A 22,259-nucleotide genomic window follows, 5' to 3' on the forward strand; every position below is an offset into this window, starting at 1 on the left:
ATTATTTTTAGAAATAATTAGCTAGAGTTAGTTGAATGAATGTTATTATTATATATATACATAGGTTTGGTTGAATAAATGTTGTTATTAGAATATACATATGAATATAATTAGGGTTAATTAGGATTAATTACTTAGTTTTAGGGTTAATTAGGGTTAAGTATATATATTGATTTATGTGTATTTATTTTGTTTTGAATTTATTAATCACACTTAGGATGATAAAAGATCGTTTTTGGATGTATGGAAACATTGAATCGTCAGAATTTTTTGATGGTGTATTAGAATTTTCTAGTATTGCCGTTGAACATCAAGTTAGGACGGGGGAGTTGGTTTTTATTGCTCATGTGTCAAGTGTGGCAATGTATCAAAGGTAGATAGTGTTGATATCCTCAGGGAGTACATACTTCGACTTGGGTTTAGGTCTTAATATTATGTTTGGGTTTGACATGATAAGGAGGGAGTTTACAAAGAAAAAAAGTGATGTTGAAGATGTCAATAATGTGGATGTCAATGAGTATGTAGTAGATTGTGTTGATGGGTATGAGACAAATGAAGAGAATGTCGAAAAGGATGTAGATCGTGTTGATGAGATGATGGAGGGAGTCGAGGATGAGTTAGGAAAACGTCCTTATGTTTTTGACTTGTTGACAGAGGCTTCTCAAAAGCCTTTATACCCTGGATGTTACAAAGTTCACCAAACTAACAACCGTGTTAGCAATTTTTAACATTAAGTCAAACTTCAATTGGAGTGACACTAATTTCACAATGTTATTAGAAGCGTCAGGTGAGATGCTTCCTGAGGGAAATGAACTTCCAAAGTCCACATATTATGCCAAAAAGCTCATGTGTCCTTTCGAATTAGAGTACTAGAAGATTCATGTCTGTCCGAATGATTGTGTATTGTATCGGAATGAAAATGAAAAGTTAGAAGAGTATCTTAGATATGGGTTATCGCGTTACAAGCGCAAAGGGGCTCGGGATGCTAAAGGGCCCTTGGCTAAAGTATTGTGGTATGAAGGGCCCTTGACTGTGTACGGATGGAATGAACCCATTCGCAATCTTAGTTCTCAACATAGTACTTGGCCAGTACTGTTAGTGATCTATAATTTTCCACCTTGGTTGTGTATGAAGCGTAAATATATTATACTTTCGCTTATTATCTCGAGTCCTAAACAACCTGGCAATAACATAGATGTATATCTTGCACCTCTCGTTGAGGATTTGAGAAAGGTGTGGGATGAAGGCGTTTCCGTGTTTGATGCACATGCTAATGAGGAATTCACCTTGCGTGCAATGCTCTTATGCACCGTTAATGATTTTTCGGCATATAGAAACTTATCAGGGTATAAGAACAAAGGGAAGAAAGCATGCCCAATATGTATCAATGAAATAGAATCCACGTGGATTCCTAATTGCAAGCATGTATTCATGCACCATCGAAAGTTCCTCCCACAAGATTACCAATATCGTAAAAAGAAAAACATGTTCTACGGAGAGGTTGAGGACCGTGTAGCTCATCGACTATTGACCGGTTATGAGGTTTACGAACAGGTTAAGGAAGTTGAAACATTATTTGGAAAAACAGGGCGAGTGCAAGGGTTAAAATTGAAAACAATAGTCATATGCTTGAAATTACGTGCTAAGTTCGTTTTTAAAGTTTTTAAGCTTTTTTGGCACTTTCTCGCATAAAGTAGTTCAAACTTGGTTTGTTTTGCATGAAACTTGGCGCACACAACACTATTTGGTATATATTGTTGTGTTGAAATGGTTAGAATCGAAAACAATAGTCATATGCTTGATATTACGTGCTAAGTTGTTTTTTTTAAGGTTTTTACAGCGTTTTTGGCACTTTCTCGCATAAAGTGGTTCAAACTTGGTTTGTTTGGCACGATACATGGCACACAACACTATTTGGTATATATTGTTGTGTTGAAATGGTTAGAATCGAAAATAATAGTCATATGCTTGATATTATGTGCTAAGTTTCTTTTTAATGGTTTTTTCAGCGTTTTTGGCAATTTCTCGCATAAAATGGTTCAAACTTGGTTTGCTTAGCACGAAACTTGGCACACAACACTATTTGGTATATATTGCTGTGTTGAAATGGTTAAAATCGAAAACAATAATCATATGCTTGATATTACGTGATAAGTTGCTTTTTAAAGGTTTTTTAAGCGTTTTTGGTACTAACATCTATTTTCTCTTAATGCTTTCGATAAGATAATGGTATTGATTGCGGCTACTACACTATCAAATATATGAACGATCTCTTACAAGCCGTGAAGAACGTTGGAGTCGAAAATATAGATGCTGTACGTATATGTTACGTTTCTTAAATTATAATATTATATATTTAATATTGGTAAAATCTAATGTATATGTATTATATAAACTTTTTTAATTATTTCATATCATATTTAGGTTTTATATGACACTCCAAGAGAAACACGCACTTTGACAGAAGGGGAAATGCGCGAATTGAAAGACAAGGTGGCCGTGTATCTTTCTAATTTAATTGTTTGGTAGTGTAATTAGTTTAGATTTTGGACTTTTGTATATGTATATATATATAATTAAATTATTGTTAGATTTTAATATCAATATACTTTTGCCATTATATATATATATATATATATATATATATATATATATATATATATATATATATATATATATATATATATATATATATAATATCAATATATATTATATATATTTGTTTATTACAATGATTGAGTGTATATTAGTGACGAATTTATGATTATTTACTGATTGCCATTGTGTACATTAGAAATGAATATATGCATTGGATTATTAATACAACGAAAAAAACAAAAAAAAAATCATTATATACTGCGATTCCAAGGGAACCGCAGCATATAGTGTGTTTTTCTATTTTTAAAAAATACACTATATGTTGCGGTTCTCTTAGACCTGCATCATATAATGTATTTTTGTGTGCTGCGATTTTAAACCGCAACATTTAAAATAAGTCATCTGCTGCGATCACTAATGCTTGGGGTTAAAACACAGCATATGGTGGTCAAAAAATCGCAGCATTTGAGGTTTTTTTCCATTAGTGACTGCGAGTGGTTTTAGTGTTTTGGATGCTTCTACTGATATTTCTATCGATATTGATGCCCTTATTACTGAGGTTCCATCTTTTATAGCGCTAGGAGCTGATTTCATCCCGGAAAATGAATAGTATTTATGCTTGGAATATTTGGGGTATTAATAAGGTTAATAAGCAATTTGAAATTGCATCTTTTGTTCACCATCATAATATTAACCTTTTTGGTATCCTTGAAGCTAAGGTTAAGAAAGCAAGATTGGGGGCTCTTTACCTTCGTATTTTTCCCAATTGGTGTATTATGAGTAATTTGAATTGGCATAGAGGTGGTAGAATTGTGGTAGTTTGGAAGAGTGAGGACATGAATGTTGATATTCTGACTTCTTTTAGTCAACTCATTCATATTTCAGTTCATCCTAGAAATAAGACTCAATTCTATTGTACTTTTGTTTATGGCTCTAGTGATAGGAAGGAGAGACTCGACCTCTTCCATCAGTTGCATGATATTAGTAAAACTTTGATTGGTCCTTGGCTTATTATAGGCGATTTTAATACTGTTGCTAATCTCAATGAAAGGCATGGTCTCCCGGTTCTACTTCGTGAAATTCAACCTATACGGGAATGTATGGCAAACTGTGATGTCCATGATCTTCACTACAATGGGTGTTTCTATACTTGGAATAATAAGCAGGTGGGTGATAGAGAGTCATAAGCAAGATTGATCGAGTACTTGGTAATGCTCAATGGGAGGAGGCTTTTCTTAATGCTGTTATGTCTTTCCTTCTTGAGGGAGCTTATGATCACTCTCCCATGTTAATTCAATTTACTAAGCAGCATAGGGGGAAAAACCGTTTAGATTTTTCATTACGTGGTCTGAAAGGGATGATTTTTTGGAAGTAATCCAGCATATTTGGGATACTCCTATTCAGGGATGTTGTAGCTTTCAAATATCTCAAAAATTGAAGATCCTTAAAAAGAGGCTTAAAGACAAATATGGGAGAGACCAACTTCAGATAGATATTGCCAAAGCTAAAGAAGATCTACTCCACTTACAAAGTAGGATGCATGATTACCCTGAGCTCACTGAGCTAGCTGGCAAGGAGTGCGAACTCAATAAACACTTGCGATGGTTACAAGCTTATTTTGAGGGTTCTCTGCGACAGAAGGCTAAACTTCAATGGCTTAAATTGGGGGATGACAATACAACTTTCTTTCATCGTAGTATTAATCATCGTGTTCGAAGCAACATAATTAATTTCTTGCATATGAATGGAGAGGACATTTATGATCCTGATAGGATTCAGGCTGCTTTTTTTGATCATTTCTTGAATATCTTTTCTACAGTTCCTTAATCTAAAACGTCAGTGAACGTTAACATTGCTCATAATGGTCCAATTCTTTCTTCCCTGCAAGGTAAACTTTTGGATCTCACTTTTTCTGATGACGAGATAAAAAATGCATTGTGGAGTATTCCGAATGAGAAAGCTTCTGGTCTGGATGGTTTCAATAGCAAATTTTATAAGGCCTTTTGGAGTATTGTTGGTAACGATGTTATTTCAGCCATCAAGCTTTTTTTCCTCACTGGTAAAATGCTTAAGAGTTGGAATACAAACACTATAACTTATTTGGTCCATCACATCCTAGGGATTTTAGGCCGATTTCGTGTTGCCATGTTCTTTATAAATGCATTTCAAAGCTTATTTGTTCTAGGCTTAAATTAGTGCTGGGTGACCTTATTAATTAGGCTCAAGGTGCGTTTGTGGCGGGTAGAAATATCATGCATAATATTTTACTATGCCAAGATCTTGTGAAGCATTATACCAGGAAGAATTGTGCACCCAGTTGTCTTATGAAGATTGATCTTTGTAAGGTGTATGATACTATGAATTGGCAGTTTATCAAGGAGATTCTGGTTGTTTTGAACTTCCCTCATACTTTTATCAAGATCATTATGATGTGTATAACTTCGACAAGTTATGTGCTCATGCTCAATGGTACTCCTACTCTTGTTTTCAGCGCAAAGAGGGGCCTTCGACAAGGAGATCCACTTTCCCTTTTTCTTTTTGTTATTGGCATATCCGTCCAGAATTTTGAGGAATGCAAAAGGTTCCTTTGATTTTCATACTAGATGCAAAACTATTACACTCTCTCACCTTTGTTTTGCAGATAATTTGATGTAAAACTGTAAAGGAAATATTTCCTCTGTTAGAGCATTGTGTAATTATATTCTTTTATTTTCCCAATCATCTGGATTGCTAGTTAATTCAGTTAAGTTAGCTATTTACACTGCTGGAGTTCCTATAGGAGATCAGGACTATATCCCAGTTTGCTTATGGTTCTCTTCCTTTCAAGTATCTTGGGGTTCCTCTTTCTTCCAAACGACTCATAGTTGATTGTGAGCAAATAGCTGACAAGATAACTTGGAGGATTAGAGCCTGGAGTGCGAAGAACCTTTCTTATGTTGCTCGCCTTTAATTAATAAATTCTGTCTTGATGGGAATCTCCACGTACTGGTGCCAGATGTTTATTCTCTCTCGTCGTGTTATTAAGACTGTTAATTCCATTTGCCGTTCCTTTTTATGGTTTGGTGTGCATGATTCACAAAACCTGGGCATGTTAGTTAGGCTACTGTTTGTAAGTCGAAAAAAGCTGGTGGTCTTGGCATGCGAAATTTGCAAGCTTGGAATATTGCGGTTGTAGGGAAAATAGCTTGGCATGTCTCACATCTTAAGGATTCCTTATGGGTTAGATGGGTGCATGGTGTCTATACTAAGGGTGGTCGTTGGGAGATCTTCAATGCCCCTATCACTACTAGTTGGACATTGAAGAAAATTTGTTGTGTCAAAGATCTTCTTTTGACCTGGATTAGTAAGGATAAATATTCGATCAAGGAAACATACATGGCTCAGGTGGTGCCTCATCTGAGGATTAGATGGATTAACGTCCTTTGGAATAGGCTTTCAATTCCAAAGACTTGTTTTATCTATTGGATGGCTGCTATTTAGAAGCTTAAGACAAAGGACAAACTGACGCTTATGGGAGTGGTTGATAATGATCTTTGCCCTCTTTGTGGTATTCATTCAGAATCTAATGCTCATTTGTTCTTTGAGTATATCTTCAGTCAGAGATGTTTGCAAGAAGTTCGCAATTGGTCAGGCCTGAAATTTAAACCAATTGCACACATGAAATTCCGGAAGCTCAAAGGTACTACAACGCAACGGAATACGCTTTGTGCTATTTATTCTTCTACTGTCTACCACATTTGGCGATCTAGGAATGATGCAGTTTGGAATGGCTTTGTGAGGTCACCTTCCTATATTAGTGTCGTGGTGCGAGCTGATGTGCGACATAGATTTCTTAGTCTGCATTCAGTGATAGTTGAGGATTCAATTTGATGTTGGCTTTTATAGTTTCTTGTATTCTTAGATTTTTTTTTTCTTAAGTTCCAGTTTTGCATTGTCTTGTATACAGTTTTTATTAGCTGTTAGCTCTCCTTGTGATGCATGTGTAGGGTGGGCTTGGGCAACCCTTCCTAGAAGGTGGGCCCTTGTTCCATACTGATGCAATTCTCACTTGGTGTTGTTTCTTTTAGCTTTTGTGTCTTTTTGTTCTGGTAAATAATAAATTCTTTTATTTGTCAAATAATAATAATAATAATAATAATAATAATAATAATAATAATAATATATCAGAATTTAAGAAAAATATTATAATAAAGGGTCACTTAAGACCATGTATAAAGCTTGTTTAGTCCATTTTATTTATGAAAATAAAGGGTCTATTTAAAGCCCGATCTATTTAAGGCTCAAATATTTATGGGTCGAATCTGAATCCCAATCCGTTGCACATCTCTATTTGCCACTCAAGAGATATCCCGATTTTTTAAAAAATTATTTTCTTTTTATTTGTTTATTCCGTATAGGGGTAAGAGAAGAAAAAATTAATTTTTCATGTTGACAATAAAAATCATTCTCGTATTATAAATGCGAAAGAATAATATATTCAATCACTAACAAATAATTCTCAATTATCTTTTTCTATTGAAGTCAAATGAAACCTTATTTTACGGAATGATAATAATAAAATTCAACGGAGTGAAGGTCAATTAATTACTCAAATTTTATGGAAATTATAAATTTGAAGTTTCAATATTGTGTTTAATGACAAAAATTCTATGCATTATAGATTATACCATGACCATATACTTAATGTACTTTTATTGTATACCACATATACATTTTGTAACAATTACGTCCTCCATTATTTTTATTTGCACACAAATCAATTTTTATACTATGTATCATTCTATAGTATTTTTTATATTGCGGTTATTATAAAAAAAAAAAAAAACACACTCATATAAGAGATTTTGTTTTATTTGTCTTATCGCATATTTTCTTGATATCAAATCATACATCATACATACTTATAATTTTGAAGTAAAATGATAAATGTTAATCTTCTTGGTGGCTTGCCCTTTGTAATTATGTGATTAGGTTAGAAATCTAAATGGACAATAATCTTTTCATATTAGAAGAATAATTTAATGGCATGTTAAATAAAGAATGTTTCAAATATATTATATATCTAATATGCATGCCTAATTTGCATATTTTTCATTTTAAATGCTAATATATGAACTAAAATTAATTTCAAAATAATATTTATTAAGTATGTCTAATTAATTAAGTGTACAAAGTCATTTAAGTATTATCTCAAAAAAAAGTCATTTGAGTTTGTTTGTCTATTATGTTTTCAAAAATTTTAGTTTTATAAAAATTGTGTATTGCATGGATTTTTAACTAGTTTTTATAATTAGTTTTTATAATTTTTAATTATGTATAACTATAAATCTAAATGATCCAACAAATATAAAGTAAAGTGCGTTTGGATGCAAGTTAAATAAATTAAGTAAAAGAGAAAGTATTATTCCCACATATCATTAATACTTCTCATAATTTGATAAAATATTTGACTAAGGATTGTATACGAATTACGAGTGTACATTGTACAATATAGTTTACTTTCTTTGTCTCATTAGAATTGAATCAAAGATAAAGAAATAGTTATTTTAAGAAAAAAATGAATAATGGTAATAAATGAAAATAGATAATGAATTGTGTGAATAAAATTAGAAAAAAATTAAAATGTATTGGATGAAATCAAACGAAAATAGTGGACCATTGTCAAAAATAAAAATAATATAAATAAATAAAATAGACTAAAATAACATATAATATAAATTGAGTGGGGCAGAAAAAATACATTTTATTTTATATATCAGGTATTCCCAAGCTGAAATAATATCATTACTGAGAGAATAAACACGAGGTGTATTAATCAAATTTGATTATTATTGCTTTTTTATTGAGTTTGATTCTCACAAATCCTCTTTATTTTTAGTCTACTCTATTATAAAAAATTTAAATTAAATTCAATTATCTTTCTAAATTGAAATTTTTGAAATTGATTTAATTGATCAAAATAAATTAATGTTAAAATTCAGGGGTGGAGCAAAAATTTTGATGGCCCTATTTATTTTTATGATGTCTTTTAAAATGGGGTTGTTTATTATATCAAAAGATAAAATTCTTTCCACTTTAAGAAAAATAATTCAAGACGAAATATATTATAATATTATATTCTAAAATTACTTTAAATATAAAAAAGATTTACAAATAAAACACTTAAAAAGTATTGCTAAAAACGGGGTTGAAAAGCACCATTTAAATTTTAATGCCTCTTATTTTGGAAGCCCTAGACGGTCGACTACCCGACTATACTTAGAACTGGCCATGTTAAAAACTCATTGTAAAATCATTGATATATTATACATTTATACTCATAACTTCTTACACAAACAATAAAAAATTATATTATCATTTTAATAAAGTCTCAAGTATATTTATGAAAGAGGATATTAATACACAAATCTATTCCCATGTGAACTTAAAACTTTTTAATCCTTTGTTTCATGTCAAATTGCTATGAAATATGAATGATCGTCAAATTAGGTATTGGTTGTTGAATAGTATTTTTTATACATATGAATAGGATTGTTTTATTTATTTTTGGCCCCAGAACGAATGATAAAAAGGCTCTAATATTTGTTTTATTTTGTATTGTTGATATTTTAACTATTTTAAAAAAAATATTTCTTACTCATAGTATTAAACGGCAAAAAAATGTAAATTATACCTAATATTTAATTAAAATTAATATCAATTTTGTACATGAAAAAATATATTTTTTGGGCCCTAAAAAATTCGAGACCCTGGGCGATTACCCGCTTTATCCTTGCTAATCGACGACCATGCATATCAATGATTGTTTAATTAGGTATTGGTTGTTGATTGTGGATTAGAGAAAAAGTGAACCCACATACGAAAACTGTTAAAAAAGTGGTCAAAACTAGTTTATATATATATATATATATATATATATATATATATATATATATATATATATATATATATATATATATATATATATATATATATATATATATATATATATATATTGGCTTAATAACCAACATTTCAGTTGACTAAGCTATTTACCAAATAAGTTTTTCTGACTATTATTATCATTTCTAGTATATTATGATCATAAAAACTATGATAAAAACGACAAATATAATTAAAGGTTAACTTGATCATATCTAATATATTATGATTATAAAATTTTTCTTTATTACATTAGTAAAAGTATGCTTATTTCATCCTTCTCATTTAGCATCATTTTTCATTTTGAGTTATCTTTCTCATTTAACATCATTTGTCATTTCTATATCTGCTTCTTATTTGTCGTTGTTTTTTTCATTGTGTAATTTTATTTTTTTTTCAATTTTACCCCTCACAAAAGTTTTGAACTTGTTTATTGATTATTTTTCATAAATATATTCTAACTTCCTTTAAATTTTATCCACATAATTAAATTTATTTTTTTATTTTATTTTCAAATACTATTTTTTTCTTCAAAACTTTACTTTCTCTTTAACGTAAATCAAACAGATGAAAAGTATAGTGAATCTCACCATTTGCCAGCCATCCTCAAGGTTAATAGCAAACGAACCGTGACGAAGACGAAGACAAAAAAATTAATTTTAATAAATTTTTAATAAATAAAATAGAAAAAAAAAAAGAAAGAAAAACGTTCGCTTTCAAGTTTCATGTTTGATACAAGGCAGCCACCATCTTCTTTCATTGACAGAACGAACCTTGTCTTCCCCTTCCTCACATTATTATTCACTTTCTCTCTCCACCTACATCTCACAGACTCCTTGCTCTTTTCTTCAACTTCTTCCTTCTTCACTTCCCATTTTCTTCATCTACTTTACATCTCAAGAATCCTAGAAATCCAAATCAAAATCCAAATCCAAATCTATATCTAAATCAGTTCATCTTCAGTCAAATCAGTGATGAAATGATTTGAATGGCTCAGTACAGACAACAATCAGGGTTTCATAACCATCTTGATTACGTTACTACAAGTGGAAATAGTATTATTAGTAATAATCATCATTATAGTAACGGCATTACTGGTACTGGTTCTGGAATTTCCGATCATGTTAGTGTTGGAATTCGTGCGGCGTCGCATAAACAATCGCGTCATTACCGTAGATTAGGTCATTCCAAACGCGGGATCTCGATTTGTACTATTTTCTCTTTCCTTTGTTTTGTTCTTGCTGCTTCCGCTTTTGCTTATGTCTTCCTTTCTCGAGATCATTCTCCAGGTTTTTTTTGATCTTCTTTTATTTGATTTGATTTTCCGACCATGTCAGTGTGCTTGATCCTGCATTATTTCTTTTTATTTTTGTTATTTTGTTTATTTTGGAGTTTTTAGATTGGATATAAAGAGTTTGTGTTGAACCTTGAATTGTATTTTTTTGAATTGTATTGTTATTTTAAGTTGTTGAAGTTGAAAAACTGCTTAATTTTTGAGTCTTTGTTATGGAGTCTGTTAATTGTACTACCTTTGTTTGAATCCTATCGGCTTATTTTAATATTGACTGGTTATCTTTGGGTAAGATTTGATTAGAGCTACAGTATATGCTTCACGAAGCATAACCTGGAATCAGATCTATTATCTGTAAGCAGCTAGAACATAGTATTAAGTAATGAGTTTATAGGTTAGAGTTGATGGATTATATACACGTTGAGTTTATTGGGATTCAATTGGTTCTTTGAGTAAGGAAAAATGAATTTGATAACAGTTGAACAAATATTATTTTCAAATATATAGGAATTATACATCAACTGTGAAAATGTAGAAGATGTTAACAGTGTTAGTGATCTTGACTTTCTCGTCCGAGGGTGTAACATTGTATTGTTTAATTTTGGTGAGATGCTGGAGAGTTGTAAGGAAGGTTCTTGAACCCATTGAATTATGATCTTGAGATTTGTGCATTAAATTCTTTAGGAAAGGCTATTCCTTTTTGAAATTAAAGAGCTGTGGACTGTGGATGTAAAGTTGACACAATCTCTTTGTTAACGTAACAGGTTTTGCTTGATTAGGAATAAGGTGTTTACTGAATTTGCTCACCTAGAGTGTATCCCCTATATTTGTTTATATTTCCCTCCTATACTTGTTGAATATGAGCTTTTAGATGTTTTGGGGAAATATATAGGGACCAAGTATTAATGAGCAACGGATGTGATGGGATTTATGATGGATGGATTGCAAATTTGTAATGGGATTTACGATGAATGAATTGTAATGGGATCTGTAATAGGTAGTGTTTTGAGGAAAGCGTCTCTTTTAAAATGTTCTAGTGGATGCTTTTGGTTGTTTTAAGGGTATGTTTCATTTTTACAATTTGAGCTCCCCCCCCTCTGCAAATTGATTTAGGGAAACCCATTTCTTGTTTGGATATGTGTTGTTACCTTTGTCCTTAGTCCGTACAAATGATGTTTTGGTTTGATCTCAGCAATAAAATGTCATCTATGGGTGGTTTGGGACCGTCTCTAGGTAGGATTGGTTGTGAGCATAAATAAATGTTATTTAAATAATTTGTTCTATTGATCGGTTCTTTCATTCTGTTTTGATTTTGACCATAATATGTTATTTTTTGTTTAACTGAATAACTTGCTTCTTCATTGATCTTTATGATTTTGTTCATTGAACAAAAAAATGGGTGTATGGGAGAAAAATTATGAGAACAAAAAAAAAGTTCTACTATTCTATTTTATACAGTCAATTGCTTGTTGTTTAGGTCAGTTACAAATACAAGCTTTTGAACTATAGCTTTTTAGAAAGAACATTATCATAGCCGCTCCCACTGTTCAATTTTAGGCTGAAATGGTAGCAGCGCATTTTGTAAATTTAGGCACTTTTTTAGGAAGGTTTTTGTACATTTGTCATAGAATTTGTTGCAGTCTCCTAGCCTCATGGCCTTATTGAACTACAATTTTTAATAGTTTGGAGGGGCCTCTTGTAAATTCAATGGTCTTAAATATTATCTGTGGAATTACAACTATTTTTTTCATCATCAAAATAGTATCTTTGACTATTGAAACTAGATGAGTTGTTTTTTGAGTCTCTTATAACATATTCTTGCTTCTTTTGCAGAGATAAATACAAGAGATACCCAAGATGATGCCTTAGATGATTTTCTGTCAAATGTGACAAGGATTAAACCCAAAGTGAAGTTTGGCCATGGGTCTGTTGCTCATGGACGAGATTCAAGGTATTGGGATGGGGATGATAGGAGAAGGGATGAAGATTACAATGAGGATGTGTATAAAAATAGGGTAGATACTGATGTCGAGTCTGTGAAAAGTCATGTATCCAGTAAGGGAAAATCTCCAACTAAGAAATTCAAGAGTCATGTAATTAAAGGCACAGATCATAATGGTTTATACAATGAAGCTGGTCGTAATGAATTAAAAATGTATGAGGAAAAATATGAAGCTTCTTTGAAGAATGTCGGCCATGCTGGTGCGGAAACTGAGGATAGCAATCATGTTTCGAAAGAGGGTGATTCTGATGTGGAGAATGAAGATATTGATGTGGATGATGAATATGATGATTCCATCGATTCACATGACGCTCATCTTGATGACTATGATGGTAATAGACATGAAATTGATTCTAAAATGAAACTACCCAAGTCTCACTCTGATCATAGTGCAAGTGGTCTCGGTAAAGGCCATGATTCCCACGTGGATTATGACTCATTAGATGATAGTTCTTCCAAACAGCAGAGTTCTAAGACTAAGCAAGCCAGTTCTGCTGATGCACGGTCAAATACTAGCTCCGGAAAGCCTCCTAAAAAACGTAGGAGACGTCGGAAGTTCTCATGTGAGTTCTTGATTTTTAAGAATGACTAATTAAATATGTATGAGGCCTGGGGGGATGCCATATTCTTTTCTTAGCTTTCTTTTTACATGTTTGGATTGTGAAGTTAGACTGTAGGCTATCTTCTAAAAAGCAAAAAATTTTAAAACAAATTTAAGACCACTTTGCTGCTAGTTTTTTCTCCAATGGGGGTACTATTCTATATAGGCTATGCTATATGATCTACTATTGGAGCTTTTTAGTTATGCGTTACTATCAGCTCAGAGTTTTTTTTATACATTGGGATCTTAATCTTATGCATAATTCAACCCTCTTTTTTTATGTAGCCTCAAGTTGTGAAATGAAATTGCTGAATTCTACCGCACAGCTTGTAGAACCCCTTGAAAGTAGAAAATTTGCAAGATTTTCGCTTTCGTATACAGAAAGAGAGGAGAAACCTGATGGGGTAGATAACTGGGAGCCAAGGTTTGCTGGGCATCAAAGCTTAAGAGAAAGGGAAGACTCGTTTCTTGCTCGTGATCAAAAGGTTAACTGTGGCTTTATTAAGGGTCCCAGCGTTTATTCAAGTACAGGATTTGACTTGGCTGAGGATGATTCCAGATACATCAGTAAATGTCACATTGCAGTTGTTTCTTGCATCTTTGGAAATTCTGATCGTCTGAGATCTCCCTTCATTAAAGCGGTAAGATATCTGTCACGCTTGGCTATTTTTGCATGTGTATGAGAACTTTGATTAACTTGACCATCTGAAAAATGATAGCCCAAAACTCAATTTTGTTTTTTGTTTCTTCGATTTTGTTAGTAAAATATTATATTCAGTCTTCATTTGTTTTTTATTTTATTTTCAGATCAGTCGGTTGTCTAGGAAAAATGTTTGCTTTGTGATGTTTATGGATGAAAAGACCCTGCAAACTCTTACTATGGAAGGCCATATACCCGATAGAATGGGTTTCATTGGTTTGTGGAAGGTTGTTGTGGTGAAAAATCTTCCTTATACAGACATGAGAAGGGTGGGGAAAATACCAAAACTTCTGTCTCATCGACTCTTTCCTTCAGCGAGGTAAAACTGTCTTTTGTATAGTAGTATGAGTATTTGTGTGTGGCATTGTATAGTTTTCCTCTTGGTAATAATTTTATACTCTGATATGGTAATCAGCTAATTATGGGATTGAAGTTCTTGCTAGAATGTGCCATTTGGGAATAGATCTGTAATTTTGATTTCAAGTGGAAACCAAAGAGTTAAATGATGGCACTGTCCGGAGTCCCTTCTAAATTGAAATTTTCCTTATGGGATTGGAGTTCTTGCTAGAGTGTGTTCTCCACTGGGGAATTTTGTAGTGGTCTATCTTTGATGCTTTGTTTGGATTGATGGGAAATAGGAAATGAATTTCCGTTTATTTGGATAGCAAATGAGGAGGGGAGGGAATTGGAGAGATGACATACTTAACATTTGGCACAAAACAAATCTTTCTCACGGTAAAGAGATTTTGAAGGAGAACTTGTCTCCCCTGCCTTTCCTTTCTGTTTTTTCATCCCAACACACACTTATTAAGAAAATCGTATATGCTAGGAATAAGTAGAAAAGGAATTGAGTAGATTAAAGTGCTTTTAACTAAGGAACATCCCATAAGATTTTTTGTGAGCAATTTCGAAATTGATTTTGATTGATAATTAAAAACTCGTAAGCTATGTTACTTTGAGTCTTCCTTGTGCCTTATGTACCCGTGTTAGATCCTTTTTATGCCATCGTCTTTGTAAAACACCATTGCTAAGTTGAGAAATAATCCAATTGCGACACATTTTTTATCTCACACAACAATTTCTTACGATTCTAAATTTTGCCAGTGAAGGGTATTTTCTATCATCATTTTGTTGTAGTTGACAAAATATTGAGAGAAAAATGACGATGTATATGTTTTGTAGCTCAAAGGTGGTGTTTTGCGAAAAAATTTATTTTTAGGGTGGCTTCAATGAATTTTTAAGAAGTTGGCTGTTGTTAACTTGACAAACATTTGAGGTAGCTGGAAATTATCTAAAAATATATTTGGCTAAAAGCCTTAAAACTTGAAAGCACAACTGTATGAGATGTCTCTATGGGGATTACGCTCATTCTAGTTATGAGTAGCTAGCAAATAACAATAACCATATCATCACAATTGAGAGAAATTAGAAATCTGGAGAATTTGACACCTTTTGAACCTTTTGCTTACCTGCATTACATCGTTGCAAGTTTTTATAGACATTGTAAACTGCTGTAGGCATGTAGCTAAGATAATTCACGGAAAATTACCTACATTAATATCTTTCCTGTGTCAATATCTGAACATTTCGTTACATGCCAGGTATTCTATCTGGTTGGATAGCAAATTGCGTCTTCAAAGTGACCCTTTGTTGTTATTGGAGCACTTCTTATGGAGAAAGGGTCATGAGTATGCAATTTCAAATCACTATGATCGCCATTGCGTTTGGGAAGAGGTTGAGCGGAATAAGAAGCTTAATAAATACAACCACACCATGATCGATCAGCAATTCCAATTTTATCAGGCTGATGGGCTGAAGAGATTCAATGCCTCCGATCCTGGAAAGTTGCTTCCGAGCAGTATGTTCTCATGCATATCATATCTTTACCTTTTTTGTTTTTATGTCTACCGATTCGAAAAATTATGTTATTGTTTGGTTAATCGTCCACTATAACTTTGGTAATAGATCTAACCTGTTATCAGTCTCGCTAATTCTTTTTTATTCTGCCAACAGACGTACCAGAAGGGTCTTTGATAATAAGGGCACACACGCCAATGTCAAATCTGTTTTCTTGTCTCTGGTTCAATGAGGTGGATCGTTTTACCCCTAGGGATCAGTTGAGCTTTGCATATACGTACCAGAAGTTAAATAAAAAAAATCCCGGCAAAACATTTTATATCCACATGTTTAAGGTAAGGAACATCTGTGATGAAGGCTTTATTTCCGCAAAATATTTAAAGTATTATCATATTCGTAGTATTAACATACTGTTGCTTGGGTACTTGCAGGATTGTGAGAGGAGGCAGATCGCCAAATTGTTCCACCACAGGTCCGAGGAAAAGCGTCGGATTCCCCAGGATGCTACGGAGTAGGCAAAGGAAGTCATCCGTGTTGCACAAAACGTGATTTTCCACTTTGTATGTCATTCTCGCTCATACCTTTACTCAGGGAATGTAACTACCCCACAGAAGTCCATATTAGGTCCAGGATGGTGGAGTATAAAACACCATATGCTGGAAATTTTTCATCGAGAAAACTGTTGTGTTTGACAACCATGATTCCGCTGGACCAGAAGTGGTAAAAGGGGCAGCGCAACTCATGGAGGTTAACAGCAGTAGAAGGAATTGTTCATTTTCCAGTTCCTCATTTGTATTAATTTTATTCTCATTCATTCTATGTTTGATGACTTACACAAGTCGTCATTCGATACTTTTGTAACACTTATTATGATCTTCAGAAATTGCTGTTTCCATATGTATTTTTAGGGAAGGATACGGAACAGATCATCGTCTCGAGGAAATTTTTTGATTGTCCATTTACAGTGTACCATTAGATTTTGGAAACACTCTAGATTAATACATGATGTTTGGTTCGTATATATCACTATTTTCAGAAGAATATTGGAATTATTGATTTGGATTTTTGTTTATGTATTAATGTTTTATGTACTATTTCTGTATTTTAGACAAACTCGGGAGTGTTTGTCCTGAAGGGGCGATTATATTCCAAGTGGGGAATTCGAATTGGGATCTCTATCTTGTTGAGTTGTACATAAATCATTTGATGTGATATGAGGTACTTTTTTTTCCTTTATTTGTTTTATTAAATTTGTCCTTTTTATATATTTTTTTTGTTAGAGTTTAATTTTGAAGAAATTACTTAGAATACTGTAATCTTTTTATGATTTCTTACAATAATCTTACTTATTGATTAACTATAAATAATTTCAACTTTTGAGGGTATTTTTCTAGAGTAAACTTGGTAATCTAATGACTTGGTATAGTATTTTTTTTTAAAGACAAAATTAAAATAAAATGTCAAAAAAAGTGCTTAAAAATGTTAGAAAAAAAATTCTAATTTATTTTTATTATTGAGAAGTTTTTATGTAAATTTTCAAATTTTTTTTTTTTGATTTTACATTAATTTTTAGTTTACTATAGCAAGTCATCAGGTTACCTAAGTTTACACTAGGTAAATACTCTTTAAAATTGAGATTATTTATGATTAATCAATAAGTGAGATTATTCTATTAATATCATGAAAATGTTGAATTATTATAAGTAATTTTTCCTATAATTTTTTTTTTCATTCACATATTTAATTTAATTTTTTGTTTCATGTATATGTTTCTTTTACTATTCTATAAATTATATCTTTTACTCACATTTCTTAATTTTCATCCAATTATACTTGCTATTCCTTTGAAACAGAGGAAATACTATATGCTGAAATGATGGTTTTTGTTCATTTCTTTATGAAATGCTTGGTCCCCGATCCTCATTTTGTAGGGTGATTATTATGAAAAACTGCATAAGGAAAAAGAAAAGAGTTTTCTTGTTATTAGTGTTTTTATTGTTACAATTGAATAATATTTGTCGGTATAATATCTCTATTGAATTGTTAGAATTAAGTTTTCGACATTATTATCATTACATTAACATCATTAAAAAAACTCAAAACACTGACTAGACGAGATGGTAGCAATGTGGTCACTATATGTGTATAGCGACCACATTGCTATCATTCTAGTTTGGTCACTACACAAATCTTTGCAGTAGTGAAATGGTAGTCATTTGACGCATCTGTTTGGTCGTCAATTGCGACATGGCCCCGCTACCCATCCTTGAAGCCTCCTACAACAAAGGCAACACATGAAAAATTCAACCACTTGGCCACTAACTATTTGGTGATTCTTCATATATACATGTAGAATTAATAGGCGTATTAGTATAGTAATATTAGTTGTACTATTATTGTATTAGTCGTAATAATATATAATAAAAAATATTAATTGTATTAGGCATATTAACATAAGATTAGTATATTATTACTATCATATTAGTCGTATTAGTACTTTATTAGTTGTATTAGTAAATTATTAATCGTATTGATATTTTATTTGCCGTATTAATATATAATTTTTCGTATTAATATATAATTACCATAGTATATTAGTTGTATTACCATATTATTGGACGTATAAGTATTGTATTAGTCGTATTAATATATGATTAGTAGCATATAAGTCGTATTAGTTTAGTATTAGTAGTATTTGTATAATATTAGTCGTATTTGTATACTATTAGTTTAGTATAGTATTAAGTTTATTAGTATTGTATTAGTCGTACTAATATATAATTAGCATAATATTTATCCTATTAATTTAATATTATTTGTATATGTATAGTATTAATCGTATTAGTATTGTACTAGTCATATTAGTGTTTAATATTGATCGTATTAGTATACTATTAGTCGTATTATATGAAATTATTGGAGGGACAATTTCCCTTTTTTATGAATTCATGATCACTTTGTGACCAATTGACGACTAGTCAACAACATACACTAAATGTAAAAACTTTATTCAATAAAAAATAGTAAAAAATAAAGGGTGGTCGCCAACTGGTCACAAGGCAGTTGACACATACGACCAGAACAGTCAACGACTAGCGCTAAAACACAAAACTTAATTTAACAAAAAAAGGAAATAAAGGATGGTCATCAACTGGTCATAAAGTAGTCATCATTTGCGACCACCCACTATCTCGTAGCCAACTGGTCACAAAAGGTGACCATCACGTTTCGCTAATAGAATTTGGTCGCTATTGAGGCGGTCAAAGTTTTCTGGTCACAATTTCTAACTCTTTTACCCGATTTATGACTAAATGTGATGATGAGTCGAGTAAATCCGCCAATGTGATACAAAAACAATATCTTTGAAATAATAAAAAGATTAGATTATTTTCCTTTAAAATAAGAAAGTTCCATAATTACACAACATGTTTAAGGCTTTAAGCTAATTAAGACTAATAGGATATATTAATTAATAAAATAACAATTTTATTCACATTTAATATTAACATTATTGGAATACATTTTGAAATTTTCAATTAATATTTACTTTCAATGAAATATGTAATTATCAACAAACCGTGAAATTAAGCTATCAAATAGGGCAACTAACTAAGCACCAACAGAGAATCGAAGTCCTTGCTAATATGCGTGGAAATCATCTCTTCCTTCCGCAAGTTCATATCCACACATCTTTATTTATACTTCAATAATAATATTATTAATATTATTAATATGATCAAGGCCGGGCAAGACCTTATACCCAGGGCCCACTAAAAAAGTTATAATTTGTCTTTATGAATTTTTGAACACAAATCTATTGTGTGAAAGATAGGTTACTTAACCACTAAGCTAAGGTCATAATGCTTGTATTAAATACAATATTTATTGAATTTATATAATTACATTAATTGCATTATGGTGTGCACAATTGCACATACGTTAAATTTAAGTGGATTTTAAGTCATTAAGCATTAGTTAATTTTCCTAATGAATACTTTTTAATTTTTTGTGAGTTTTGTTTTTCTATAATTATAAATCTCATAAATGTGTGATTTTTTTATATTTTCGAATTGTTTCTTTTTCTTATATAGCTTTGCGTACGTGTTTATTTGACTAAATTTATATTTGTTGGTTTTGCGTTAATTAATTAAAATGGTGTTGTTTAATATTTTCTCTTTTATTTTTTGATAATAAATACAATTGTTCTATGAACTTATATGTGCTCCTTTTTGAGTTGTAATTAGGGATGCAGGCGGGGCGGGTCTAATAGGAGACCCACCCCATCCCCGCCCCATCGGGGCGGGGATGGGTCCCGGTTTGATGGGTCATGAGGCGGGTACGGGTATAAAACTCATACCCACCGCGGGGATGGGGATGGGGATGGGTTTTAGGTGATACCCGCTCCATCCCCGCCCCGCCCCACCTCAAGATATGTACAAATTTTGGGATATGTGCTTGTTTGAAACTTTGGATATGTAATTATTTGAGACTTTGGATGTGTGTTTGTTTGAGACTTTGGAGTTTAGATATGTATTATGGGTTTTAAGGCCCAAATGATTGAATATAAATATGTGGCACAGATGGGTATTAAGCGGGGATTTGACGGGTGGTGGGGCGGAAAAAATGGGTATTAGACGAAGATGGATACCCAGATGGGTGGTGGGGTGGGGATGGTTTTAGGTACAAACCCATCGGGGACGGGACGGGGAAAAAAATTATATCCGCCGCGGGGATGGGGACGGGGATGGATATTGCATTAACAGATGGGGATGGGGATGGGAATTCCAATCCCCGCCCCGCCCCGCCCCGTTTGCACCCCTAGTTGTAATATTTCAAAATATAACTTTCAATTGTACAAGGCTAGCTAAGAGGATCATAAGTTGTGCAACCCTGTTTTTCAAATCATGTTTTGTCTTGTCCTTATTAATATAAAGGAGGTTTTACTAACTTAACTTTTTTTTTCTATAAAGATAGTCTCTTGATTAGATTTTGTTATTAGAGATATTAAATTAAAAATTTATCTTAGAAATTTATTTGATTTTATATTATTTATTGGCGTGTACATCCAATATTATAGATATATATAATTTTTTAATCTATATTTTATACTTCTTTCGTTTTTATCTATATCTCATTGTGATAATAAAATAAAACGGAAAACATATATCGTGAGGGCCCATAGTTTAACTTTCCCCCTGGGCCCTTAAAATCATAGGGTCGGCCCCGAATATGATCTTGCTAATGAACAACCTCGATAATAATAATATATACTCCCTCCGTTCTTTTTTGATTTTCCACATTACTATAACGGGTAGTTTCAAAAGTTCTTCCATTTTAGAATACTTTCTATTTTTAGAAAGTTTTTATCCCACTTTTACCCCTTAAAACCCTCCCTTTTCTTTTAATGTACCCCTTTTATTTTATTTATAATTATTTTCTCTCTCATACTTTCAATACAATCATTACCTCATACTACTATTTAATTAAAATAATACTCACTACAACCTCATACTTCCAATACAATCATTAGTTCACACTACTATTTAATTAAAATAATACCCACTACAACCCAAAGATTCTATCTTCCTTAATATGTGTGAAAAACTCAAAGTGGAAGATCAAAAAAGAACGGAGGGAGTAGCAATTTACATTAGAAAATATTTTAAAATTTAAATTTAAGCATTGATTATATTACTTATCAATCATAATATTAAATTTTGACAATTATCATCAAATCACACGTAAAAATGTACTATATTATTTTAAACTAGTATAGAAATTCGTGCAATGCACGAATTTATTTATGAAATATATATAAATATAACTTTAAAGAATAATGCAAGTATATATTATTATGATTAAATTTATCATATACATGACTTTTTTAAAGCAAAAATTAATTAAATATTGATTTTTTTAATTATTTATCGAATACATTACTTTTTCATTCAATTAAATATATCAAATTTTAGATTAGTTATATAGAATTTCTATAATAAATTATACTCCATAGTATACCTAATTTAGCTTTAATTTTTAAAATAACTAAATTCTAAATTAGGTAAATATTGTCATATAATCAACTATCATCCACTAAAATAATTACATTTGTCATGCCTCCTTAGAAGATGACACATGAAATTTTCCAACACTTTTATAGTATTGTATGATTTCCATCACTTTTATAGTATTGTATGATATGATACATGATTTTATTTTATTTCATAATTTACTCATTAAAATGTTTTATTATTCTCATTAAATAAGTCATGAGGATATTCGTTAGCTT

The 22,259-nt window shown here is 31.7% G+C and overlaps 1 protein-coding gene across 1 annotated transcript; it reads left to right on the plus strand.

Moving 5' to 3' along the window:
* Positions 1-10,241: 10,241 nt before the first annotated feature.
* LOC130810358 (uncharacterized) lies at positions 10,242-16,989 on the plus strand. Its single transcript, XM_057676383.1, has 7 exons — positions 10,242-10,808; positions 12,644-13,375; positions 13,699-14,054; positions 14,221-14,432; positions 15,715-15,971; positions 16,127-16,305; positions 16,402-16,989. Exons 1-7 carry the CDS (start codon positions 10,508-10,510, stop codon positions 16,483-16,485), a joined length of 2,121 nt encoding a protein of 706 aa, XP_057532366.1. The 5' UTR covers positions 10,242-10,507; the 3' UTR covers positions 16,486-16,989.
* Positions 16,990-22,259: the final 5,270 nt, after the last annotated feature.

This window comes from Amaranthus tricolor, chromosome 4 (genome assembly GCF_026212465.1).
Source record: "Amaranthus tricolor cultivar Red isolate AtriRed21 chromosome 4, ASM2621246v1, whole genome shotgun sequence".
NCBI lineage: Eukaryota > Viridiplantae > Streptophyta > Magnoliopsida > Caryophyllales > Amaranthaceae > Amaranthus > Amaranthus tricolor.

Bases quoted from the DNA above. Each gene is read 5' to 3' on its own strand.
- LOC130810358 (XM_057676383.1), top strand. From the start codon at position 10,508: ATGGCTCAGTACAGACAACAATCAGGGTTTCATAACCATCTTGATTAC. The intron at 13,376-13,698 runs GTGAGTTCTTGA...TTTTTTATGTAG, and splicing joins GAGACGTCGGAAGTTCTCAT to CCTCAAGTTGTGAAATGAAA. The intron at 16,306-16,401 runs GTAAGGAACATC...GGGTACTTGCAG, and splicing joins TTTATATCCACATGTTTAAG to GATTGTGAGAGGAGGCAGAT.